This window comes from Pleurodeles waltl, chromosome 5 (assembly GCF_031143425.1).
Source record: "Pleurodeles waltl isolate 20211129_DDA chromosome 5, aPleWal1.hap1.20221129, whole genome shotgun sequence".
Taxonomy (NCBI): domain Eukaryota; kingdom Metazoa; phylum Chordata; class Amphibia; order Caudata; family Salamandridae; genus Pleurodeles; species Pleurodeles waltl.
In genome coordinates, this window is record NC_090444.1 from 183053536 (window position 1) to 183065962 (window position 12427).

The 12427-nt window shown below is 45.3% G+C and overlaps 1 protein-coding gene across 1 annotated transcript in view; it reads right to left on the reverse strand.

The window, feature by feature from the left end:
• RRP15 (ribosomal RNA processing 15 homolog) overlaps positions 1-7542 on the reverse strand; it is a 120139-nt gene extending 112597 nt beyond the window's left edge. Inside the window, exon 1 of the mRNA XM_069233881.1 lies at positions 7347-7542. Within this exon, the coding sequence (XP_069089982.1) occupies positions 7347-7398 (52 nt within the window). The 5' untranslated portion in view covers positions 7399-7542. The remainder of the gene's footprint in view (positions 1-7346) is intronic.
• Between the last annotated feature and the right edge of the window lie 4885 nt (positions 7543-12427).

A 12427-nucleotide genomic window follows, 5' to 3' on the forward strand; every position in this document is an offset into this window, starting at 1 on the left:
CCCATTGTAGATATAATTGAAAGAATTGGTAGCGATGGGTCTCCACTCCGTGACCTATTGGATTTGCTAATGATTTTTTACCCAAGCTCTGCTTCGTCGGTGATGCTATTTAGTGTAGCTAAAAATAATTAGCAAATCTAATTACTAATGATTAGAAAAAAAAAGCTTCTGATGCTGCCACCTGCGCCATTTTTATAAGTGTGTGAATCACGCAAGAGCGTACCTGCAAAACGACACAGGAGCATTTTTTTCCTTTAGTCACATTACTGATCTCAGTTGGACGGGTAAATAAAAATAAAACAAAACGCACAAAGGTGTTTTGTTTTAAAGCATGGGGTTGCTAGAGAGCAGAAGCAACAGAGAAGGGTAGGGCGGAATGGCAAAGCAACACAAGTGGGGTGGACATGAAAGAAAGAGAAGGACAGCTGGAGGGGATGCAAATGCAACAGGGAGGAGGGCAAGAGAGAAAGCAACACAGGAGTTGTGGGAAAACACATAAGGCCAGGGGTGAAAACAACAAAAAGGAAACGGGGAGAAGCAGTCAAGCAACAACGGAGTGCAAGGGAGAGACGAACACCAGGGAGGCGGCTGAAAAAAAACACATGCACACAGATGGAGTGCTTCATATTAAAGAAAAAACTAGTGCTGGAAAAGCAAGTACTGGAAGTAGCGCTGCCAGCCAATCAAAGAGACTGTAGAGAGGTAACGCTCCACGTGACATTCAAACACAAGACTGACAAGTTGAACACCAATAAGAAGCAGACAAATAAGGGTGGCTAGGAAAGCCAACCAATGGTAAGCAATGGGCAGGCTTAAAGCCCTCTCTACGTTCATGTTGAGCCACAAAATGCCTCACAACAGACGGAGCTAGTGCTGTTTCGTGCTGTTCCCGAAAAGGATTGCTTTCTCTGTACTATGCAAGTATGAGAAAGAATTGAGTGTGACAAAATGTATGATGCTGAGTTTACCTTTCAGATGTTCCATGTAATTCAATGTAGGCAGAAGAAAGAACCCACATAACCAACAGAATTATGGTGAGACTATAATACCCCCTGTGGGCGGATTAAGAAGTGGATGAAATACTCAAGCCAATGACTGGAAGATACTGAACTATAGCAGGCAATGGTTGACAGGGGTGTGAATTCTTATAGCCCAACGCCCAGGACATCCTGTTTTTAGGTTTATTTTGTCCTTGGGACAGGTAGGCCCAACCCCAGCAGCACAAACCCTTTGGCTGCCAAACTACAGTCCGCATTACAAAGCAGGGAAGGAAATTGTCTGCAGTTGAGGTAATATTTGTGTCTATATGTTAATGCTATTCAAACTTGCATTTGTTGTTCATTAATACAAAGCTTTCATTATTAGGGTCAGCATTCTAAATATATGTTTTAAGTTCGGACTGCACTACTGAAAAAGTGTATACACGTTTACAAAGTTTTAAAATATGAGGCGACTTAGAATGCTCTGATTAAATGTAAATATTTGCAGAAGCTTGAAAGCAAGATTGATGATTTTTTGCTTCCAAAATAACATTTTATTGTTACTGGGAAACATTCAGTAACCTTCAAATATGGCCACTTCTATAGGCTCGGGTTTCTAACAAGTGAGAGAGCTAGGAGTCCTGCCTTACTTTCAGTGAACCTGCCTCATATATACTTACATTTTCACTGTAAACGTATGTGTGGTAAAGGCATATGCATGGCAAAGACCTGCGTGGTAAAGGCACTGCATGGTAACGGCACTGCGTGGTTTCATCATACATCCAAGTTATGTATGCCAATTAAGGATTAGCCAATTCCTTCATTTTTAGTGGTCAGATCACGTACACAGGGCACAGTTAGTGCCCCAGGTATGCACAGTCTAAAAATCAGCAATACAATTCAGCAAAAAAGTGGAAGTGAACACAAAAAAAAAAAAAGGGCATTTTTGCATTGCCAAAGTGACATTTTACATGAGAAAATCATTAATTAAACTATTTGAAAGGGGGAAAAAAAAGCATGAACCAGTCCTATAATATTATATTATGAAGTATAGTTTAAAAGTAGACTTGCATTTTGCTAAGTATTAGTTCTTTTGTTCATTTGGTGTTTTTACAAGCATTCATGCTCCAGGGGCATCAAGTACACTTGTTGTATGTAGTACAAGCACCCTCACCCCAACACCTTCCCAAATCATCTAGCACTATTGTATTACTCCGACAACATAAATAATGCAGTAATTAATAAACTAATGTACTAGATAGAGAAAACTCCTTGTTTAAGCTAAGAAAATACAGGACTGGAGATAAAATCTCAAATAAGCATTGACCACACAAATGACAATCTAGTAACAGTAGGGTAGTAGCTAGTAACCCTTTCTACAAGCAGCTCAAAAATGCATAGTAAATACTTACATAGATAACCTGCTGACGCTTGCTAGTAGGTAGTTATAGTTAGGACCTAGTTTCCATAGGAAGAGCGATTTAGCTTTGCCAATAACTTTGACGCCGCTTGCCGAATCTTCACGGACATTTCAAAATGTATAATTTAGTCGGTTCAGCTGCTGTCTTGAAAGTCTTGGGGTGATCGGTCAAGCAGGGGCAGAGAAAAAAAAAAAAGAGGGCCCTAAACTGCATTTTCCACATTCATTTTTCCATTGGGTATTTATTTAGCCACGCCTACAGCCCAAACAGCAGAACGGAATTACACCAAATTAGGCAGGATGCTAGATCCTGTTCCTCGGATTGTGCTTTTACTGATTTGGTGTAAATCCATTCAGTAGTTTTGGAGAGATTAATGGTTATTAATAGCCCCAGGGAACACTGCTTCACTGGGGTCATGATGCAAAATATGCGAGGGCCATGTAGCCCCGTGCCCCTAGGACCACCACCTCCCCGGTGCAAGATACATTTAGATTAGTGTTGGGGGGTGGGGCTGTGGAACCCCTGTAGCCCCAGGGACCACCACCTCCCCAAGGCCAAGTTTCTATCATATGCAGAGGGGCTGCACTCCCCCTCCCACCTCTGGGGACACCACCTCCCTGAAGCTTAAGTAAAATAAGATAGGGGGGGGTCCATCGCAGACCCCTGCCCACCGGGGACCATCACCTCCCTGGGGCTAAAGAGGAATAATAAAGGGGAGCTGCATGGCCCTCCTGCTGGAGCCATTAACGCCCTGGAAACCGCCATCCCCCAGGGCCGGCTCCTGCTATGGCCGGGGTGCCCACCCGGAGAACACAGCTGTTTGCCCTGAGTTGGTGGACCTTTGACATATCCCACCAAGTCAGAGCAACCACTCTGGTTCCAGCGGGCGAGCTCTGTCAAAGTGCTCTTGCCTGCTGGAAGCAAGAGGTTTCATCGCTTTCGCCGGCAGGGAAAGAGATGAAACGATTGCTCTTGCACACAGGAAGCTACATGTTTAGCAGCTCGCTGTGTGCAAGAGCAATGCTGGCTCCCGCAGGAGACATTGCCAGGCCCTGGAGGATAGGGTCCCAGGGGCTGGAATCGGCCCAGAGAGGGGCCCCATGGAGACCTCCCCACCCTACTGACTGAAGGCCAGGCCCTGAGGGATGGGGTCCCTGGAGCCAAAATCAGCCTGGGGTTAGGGGCCATGCACCTCTACTCCCGTAGAATCCATGGCTCTCCTTTTAAATTGGTACAAGTATGCAATGGCAAATCACCTGGAAGCTGTGCCCGCTTGGCCCGAACTGTCCACCTTAGTAGAGTGCGTGTGTCTTCCCGTCATGTTGTCAAAATGCATACAAGGTCACTGGTGACATTTACTTACGCTCCATTACACAGCTGTAGTGTAGAACACATACTGGACATTTACCCAAGGATGCAGAAAGAACTCCATTTGGGTAGATATTGTGTGCAAAGCCACGCACTCTTATTGGATTAAAGGGCAGGTGAGGTTCCTCTGTGACCGAGTCATTTACACATCTGCTGACACACCCTCTCAGATGCACTCAGATAGTTGCTCAGACACTCATGCACCCACTCACAGAGCAACTCAGGCTCATGCGCCCACTCACACTAAAGCTAATACCATAACACTCAGAGGTCGAGTAGATGATTATAGTGCATCCAGGCTGCATAATAACTCCCCTTATACTGCGTGACAGTCTTACATTAAACAAAATTGCGGTAGGTACTGTCCATTACCCAGTAGTGTACCAGTTCACAGCATTACAACACCCATCACCAACACAACAGGCATGGAATAACTGAAGAGATTCTGCTGGCAAATGGACAAATGTAATTTAGTCAACCACTGCAGGTGGACTAAATCACAAAGTTCAAACTGCGACCACTTTTTGACAGCTCATAATCAGTTACGGGATGTTATTACAAAATTCCATCTCAGCAGATGTTTCTACCGTTGCTCCCTCCAACTAAAGCCTGCACAGGACCATACACTTTGAACAAAATATCTCAAAATGGGCAAGCTAGTGAACTAACCAGCTAAGTGGAACAGGATCACAAGAAAGTTCATAAAGAGCTGTTAAAAGCTGTTAGCTTACTGTAAAATCATAAAATGTGCACCGTTCTCTCACACCTCTTTATTCATCACACTGCTAAGTGCTGCATCCTATAACACGATAACTGCAGCTCGGTGGTCATCAGACACAACATGGAAACACTTCCCACATAGGATCGAAGTAATGACATTGCATTTCCAACCACACACCCTACGTGGTGTAGCGTGGTACCCACATAGGGAAGCACTTTAGCACCCGACATTGGAGTTCTTAGCATACAAATAATTGACAATTTTGCAATACATTACAATACAGGTTAACGGCTGAAGGTTCAAAGGCTTAACAAAAAGTCACAAGGACACTGAAAAAGACTGCATTGCAAAGGACACAATCCCAGATACGGAGCTGATAATTTTCAGGTTGCTCCAAGAAGACTGGTTTACTCCACTTTATGATTTTTTTTCTCCATCTGTGTTACTAACATGCCATCCAGCCTCAGGCACGATGTTCAACACGTATCACTGGGCCAGCCCCAAACAAGCGAAGGAAATCAATACAAAAATAATAAGCAGTAACAGAAAATCAGCTACAAAGCAGAGCACCCACTACTCAAACAATGGATTTTGAAATCTGTAGGTAGTCACAGATAAACACTCTGGAGGGTAGTAAGCTCCCTGTAGAGGGAAAAGTCAGTTAAAGAAAAGTGTACCTTGGCAACGTCAACACGTGGTGAGGATACCATTACTCACATGTCAGCATTTATAAAAGCAGCGGGAGAGCTGCTCCTTACAGAGGAAGCCAAGACCATCACAATATATACAGGATTTTTAAAAAATGACCGAACGACAGAACCAGTGGAGTATATGAATAATAAACTGCTCATTCTAGCAACTTCGCTAGACCCGACAGACACAGAAGTTAATATTTGCCAGCATTCTAATTAACATTGGCTGCAACAGCACCAGTGGATTATAGAAACAAAGCTAAATTTGATTAAAGAGCAAAATGTAATGTACACTGATTTTTGTATATGGCCGATATTTTTGAAAAACCTCTGGAATTCCACTCTGGTGCCAGGGATTCATCCTATTGGTGTCCCAGAGCAGTGTGACAACACTGAGACACAGCAACAGCGCCAACACACATTCACTGCAAACTTCACTATATGGAGTAGCAGTCTGTAAAGGGGGGGGGGGGGGGGTAGGGTGCAAACACAAAACAATCATTTGCAATGCAATGGGTCTCGCGTTTGCCCAAGTTAGAGCTATTAGCATTGTAAACTCCTAACCAGATTTTTCTTGCCACATAAATTGAAAATTTAAAGTAAAACAGTTTCACATAACTAACCGGACTTTTCTTGCAATATAAACTGAAAAGTAAAAGTTTCACATAAGCGAGCCGACGGCAGCTCAAAGCAGACACACAAAGGGAAATAAAAGTTTCCTTGCACTGAAACCTATCAGTAAAAGCGTAATTATCCATGTAACCGGCAAAAGTGCAGTTACCTATGTAACTGGATTGATGTAATGCAAAGCCTTCAACTACTGCCCAGTGAGACCGCGCTGCGAAATAAAGAGAATAAGTAGTTCAAAAACCAGACGGAAAACATAGAGTCTCGTATGTTTTCAGTAGTTGGTCGGTGCGCCCGAGGAGGGCTAAACACTGGAAAAGACATGACGTACACATGCCTTTCACTAAAGGAAGCAAGCGGATTTTAAAGGGCAAGCCCACGAACCAATGAAAGTGACTGACGTGGTTAGAAGCCCAAAGAGAAATTACAACAGGGGACTGAGCGCTTTGCGCGCACAAAAAAAAAAAAAAGGAAGAAGAAGAAAAAAAAGAAGAAGAAAAAAAAGAAGGACTCACTTAACAGACAATTAGAAGAAGAAGAAGAACTCACTTAACAGACAATTAACTGACACTGAGCACGGTTGGAACCATTGCCCATAACCACATGCTGATATTTTTGGGGTAACGTGACAGTGAATGGTAGTGAATAACAGGCGTTTATTGTTTCACAACTAAATAATACTCCCTTAATCAACCTCTGAAAGTTGAAAGGTTGAGTGGACTCAAAGGGATTCAAACCATGCCATCAAATACAGAATCCTGGAGTGAATGCTTTATCAGAATCACCACGCAGACTACGCCAGAACTATCCATTTTTTGTGTGTTAATACACTTAGAATATTTTATCCAGCATACTATATTGCCAAAGCTCATCATTTATTTGATTGGGAAGAGATCGGTTAGCGCCGGTAAGGCTGGCTACTACTGTTGTTACAGTTCACTTATTCAATGACGTGTTATCTGCGTCAGAGTCGTGACCTATGACATGGGACCCACGTTAAGCCCGAACGTTGACAACTATGTGGAAGTAACATTTTCCTCCGTGTACGGATGCACTACAGCGAATTTGTAATTGTATACGTCACAGCTTAAAATACCTCCTAGTGCGCATTTCGAAAGAGCACACTTTTGGCCATTAGACTACGAGGTAAAGAGTAATAGACTGTAAACAGAGATCGAAATAGCCCTACAAAGATTCCCATATGCAGGGGTACACTGGGAAAAATACACTATTCAGTAGGGTAGGATGAAAAAAAACTGTTTTTACAAACAGTTTGAAGGACTTGAGCATTTTATCATCCTGTCCATCTTCCAGGTATGCTTCAGCGTCAGTAACCATGATGCGCGCAGCTGGGCATGTTCCGAAAGCATGTGCTCTATATCTGCAGACCTGGGCTCAGTGTGCTCGAGTCGTCGCACAGTACCCATTTCCAGTGACCGCACGGCTACTTCGGTACCACGCACACGGGCCGACCAGTCCCTTCAGGGGTGGCTCCCTCTTCGCCTCATCTACCCACGCATAGACAAACTCAACTTACCCTCTGATTGCGGCGAGTGGGGACTTTGGCCGTCCACCTCCAGAGCCATCATCGCTCCAACAGGTAACACAGTTCCGAAGGCTAGGACAGGGACAAGCTCTCGCCGGATCCTGGAAGAGTTCTCTCACATGTGCTGCTGTATTGGTGTCCCACAGTAGACGGGAAAGCAGCACCGCGTAGTACTTCTTTTATGTTTATGAGGAAGTCGCGCTACCACATTGGCGGACATATTGGGTTGGGATACATGCAACCATATACATAATAATGATCAAAATAATCTCTCCGCTGCTCAACTGGGGGCACGTACCGAAGCCAGTCTTTTTTACACCTCAATGGAGAGTAACGCTTCATCCAGATCACGCACCTATGAACGAAAACTATGTTTTTCAAATGATTTAACATGCTGGTTTTAACCCCTTCGCTGCCAGGCCTTTTCCCCCTCCTGTGCCGAGCCTTTTTTTGGCTATTTGGAGCAGTTCGCGCTTAGGCCCTCATAACTTTTTGTTCACATAAGCTACCCACGCCAAATTTGCGTCCTTTTTTTCCAACATCCTAGGGATTCTGGAGGTACCCAGACTTTGTGGGTTCCCCAGAAGGAGGCCAAGAAATTAGCCAAAAAACAGTGAAAATTTCGTTTTTTTTTTAAAAATGGGAAAAATGGGCTGCAGAAGAAGGCTTGTGGTTTTTTCCCTGAAAAGGGCATCAACAAAGGGTTTGCGGTGATAAAATCACCAGCTTCCCAGCTTTCAGGAACAGGCAGACTTGAATCAGAAAACCCAATTTTTCAACCCAATTTTGGCATTTTACTGGGACATACCCCATGTTTACGATTTTTTGTGCTTTCAGCCTCCTTCCAGTCAGTGACAGAAATGGGCATGAAACCAACGCTGGATCCCATAAACCACAACATTTCTGAAAAGTAGACAAAATTCTGAATTCAGCAAGGGGTAATTTGTGTAGATCCTACAAGGGTTTCCTACAGAAAATAACAACTGAAAAAGAAAAATATTGAAATTGAGGTGAAAAAAACATCAATTTTTCTATAAGTTTTACTCTGTAACTTTTTCCTGCAATGTCAGATTTTCGAAAGCAATATACCGTTACGTCTGCTGGACTCTTCTGGTTGCGGGGATATATAGGGCTTGTAGGTTCATCAAGAACTCTAGGTACCCAGAGCCAATAAATGACCTGCACCCTGCAGTGGGTTTTCATTCTATGCCGGGTATACAGCAATTCATTTGCTGAAATATAAAGAGTAAAAAATAGCTATCAAGAAAACCTTTGTATTTCCAAAATGGGCACAAGATAAGGTGTTGAGAAGCAGTGGTTATTTGCACATCTCTGAATTCCGGGGTGCCCATACTAGCATGTGAATTACAGGGCATTTCTCAAATAGACGTCTTTTTTACACACTGTCTTATATTTGGAAGGGAAAAATGTAGAGAAAGACAAAGGGCAATAACACTTGTTTTGCTATTCTATGTTCCCCCAAGTCTCCCGATAAAAATGATACCTCACTTGTGTGGGTAGGCCTAGCGCCCGCGACAGGAAACGCCCCAAAGCGCAACGTGGACACATCACAGAAAACAGACCTGTTTTTAGCAAAGTGCCTACCTGTAGATTTTGGCCTCTAGCTCAGCCGCCACCTAGGGAAACCTACCAAACCTGTGCATTTCTGAAAACTAGAGACCTAGGGTAATCCAAGATGGGGTGATTTGTGTGGCTCGGACCAGGTTCTGTTACCCAGAATCCTTTGCAAACCTCAAAATTTGGCTAAAAAAACACATGTTCCTCACATTTCTGTGGCAGAAAGTTCTGGAATCTGAGAGGAGCCACAAATTTCCTTCCACCCAGCGTTCCCCCACGTCTCCCGATAAAAATGATACCTCACTTGTGTGGGTAGGCCTAGCGCCCGCGACAGGAAACGCCTCAAAGCGCAACGTGGACACATCACAGAAAACAGACCTGTTTTTAGCAAAGTGCCTACCTGTAGATTTTGGCCTCTAGCTCAGCCGCCACCTAGGGAAACCTACCAAACCTGTGCATTTCTGAAAACTAGAGACCTAGGGGAATCCAAGGAGGGGTGACTGGCGGGGCTCGGACCAGGTTCTGTTACCCAGAATCCTTTGCAAAGCTCAAAAATTGGCTAAAAAAACACATGTTCCTCACATTTCTGTGGCAGAAAGTTCTGGAATCTGAGAGGAGCCACAAATTTCCTTCCACCCAGCGTTCCCCCACGTCTCCCGATAAAAATGATACCTCACTTGTGTGGGTAGGCCTAGCGCCCGCGACAGGAAACGCCCCAAAGCGCAACGTGGACGCATCACAGAAAACAGACCTGTTTTTAGCAAAGTGCCTACCTGTAGATTTTGGCCTCTAGCTCAGCCGCCACCTAGGGAAACCTACCAAACCTGTGCATTTCTGAAAACTAGAGACCTAGGGGAATCCAAGATGGGGTGATTTGTGTGGCTCGGACCAGGTTCTGTTACCCAGAATCCTTTGCAAACCTCAAAATTTGGCTAAAAAAACACATGTTCCTCACATTTCTGTGGCAGAATGTTCTGGAATCTGAGAGGAGCCACAAATTTCCTTCCACCCAGCGTTCCCCCACGTCTCCCGATAAAAATGATACCTCACTTGTGTGGGTAGGCCTAGCGCCCGCGACAGGAAACGCCCCAAAGCGCAACGTGGACACATCACAGAAAACAGACCTGTTTTTAGCAAAGTGCCTACCTGTAGATTTTGGCCTCTAGCTCAGCCGCCACCTAGGGAAACCTACCAAACCTGTGCATTTCTGAAAACTAGAGACCTAGGGGAATCCAAGGAGGGGTGACTGGCGGGGCTCGGACCAGGTTCTGTTACCCAGAATCCTTTGCAAAGCTCAAAAATTGGCTAAAAAAACACATCTTCCTCACATTTCTGTGGCAGAAAGTTCTGGAATCTGAGAGGAGCCACAAATTTCCTTCCACCCAGTGTTCCCCCACGTCTCCCGATAAAAATGATACCTCACTTGTGTGGGTAGGCCTAGCGCCCGCGACAGGAAACGCCCCAAAGCGCAACGTGGACACATCACAGAAAACAGACCTGTTTTTAGCAAAGTGCCTACCTGTAGATTTTGGCCTCTAGCTCAGCCGCCACCTAGGGAAACCTACCAAACCTGTGCATTTCTGAAAACTAGAGACCTAGGGGAATCCAAGGAGGGGTGACTGGCGGGGCTCGGACCAGGTTCTGTTACCCAGAATCCTTTGCAAAGCTCAAAAATTGGCTAAAAAAAACACATGTTTCTCACATTTCTGTGGCAGAAAGTGCTGGAATCTGGGAGGAGCCACAAATTTCCTTCCACCCAGCGTTCCCCCAAGTCTCCCGATAAAAATGGTACCTCACTTGCGTGGGTAGGCCTAGCGCCCGCGACAGGAAACGCCCCAAAGCGCAACGTGGACACCACCAAAATTTTGGAAGAAAACAGAGGTGTTTTTTGCGAAGTGACTACCTGTAGATTTTGGCCTCTAGCTCAGCCGGCACCTAGGGAAACCTACCAAACCTGTACATTTCTGAAAACTAGAGACCTAGGGGAATCCAAGGAGGGGTGACTGGCGGGGCTCGGACCAGGTTCTGTTACCCAGAATCCTTTGCAAAGCTCAAAAATTGGCTAAAAAAACACATGTTCCTCACATTTCTGTGGCAGAAAGTTCTGGAATCTGAGAGGAGCCACAAATTTCCTTCCACCCAGCGTTCCCCCACGTCTCCCGATAAAAATGATACCTCACTTGTGTGGGTAGGCCTAGCGCCCACGACAGGAAACGCCCCAAAGCGCAACGTGGACACATCACAGAAAACAGACCTGTTTTTAGCAAAGTGCCTACCTGTAGATTTTGGCCTCTAGCTCAGCCGCCACCTAGGGAAACCTACCAAACCTGTGCATTTCTGAAAACTAGAGACCTAGGGGAATCCAAGGAGGGGTGACTGGCGGGGCTCGGACCAGGTTCTGTTACCCAGAATCCTTTGCAAAGCTCAAAAATTGGCTAAAAAAAACACATGTTCCTCACATTTCTGTGGCAGAAAGTGCTGGAATCTGGAAGGAGCCACAAATTTCCTTCCACCCAGCGTTCCCCCAAGTCTCCCGATAAAAATGGTACCTCACTTGCGTGGGTAGGCCTAGCGCCCGCGACAGGAAACGCCCCAAAGCGCAACGTGGACACCACCAAAATTTTGGAAGAAAACAGAGGTGTTTTTTGCGAAGTGACTACCTGTAGATTTTGGCCTCTAGCTCAGCCGGCACCTAGGGAAACCTACCAAACCTGTACATTTCTGAAAACTAGAGACCTAGGGGAATCCAAGGAGGGGTGACTGGCGGGGCTCGGACCAGGTTCTGTTACCCAGAATCCTTTGCAAAGCTCAAAAATTGGCTAAAAAAACACATGTTCCTCACATTTCTGTGGCAGAAAGTTCTGGAATCTGAGAGGAGCCACAAATTTCCTTCCACCCAGCGTTCCCCCACGTCTCCCGATAAAAATGATACCTCACTTGTGTGGGTAGGCCTAGCGCCCGCGACAGGAAATGCCCCAAAGCGCAACGTGGACACATCACAGAAAACAGACCTGTTTTTAGCAAAGTGCCTACCTGTAGATTTTGGCCTCTAGCTCAGCCGCCACCTAGGGAAACCTACCAAACCTGTGCATTTCTGAAAACTAGAGACCTAGGGGAATCCAAGGAGGGGTGACTGGCGGGGCTCGGACCAGGTTCTGTTACCCAGAATCCTTTGCAAAGCTCAAAAATTGGCTAAAAAAAACACATGTTCCTCACATTTCTGTGGCAGAAAGTTCTGGAATCTGAGAGGGGCCACAAATTTCCTTCCACCCAGCGTTCCCCCACGTCTCCCGATAAAAATGATACCTCACTTGTGTGGGTAGGCCTAGCGCCCGCGACAGGAAACGCTCCAAAGCGCAACGTGGACACCACCAAAATTTTGGAAGAAAACAGAGGTGTTTTTTGCGAAGTGACTACCTGTAGATTTTGGCCTCTAGCTCAGCCGGCACCTAGGGAAACCTACCAAACCTGTACATTTCTGAAAACTAGAGACC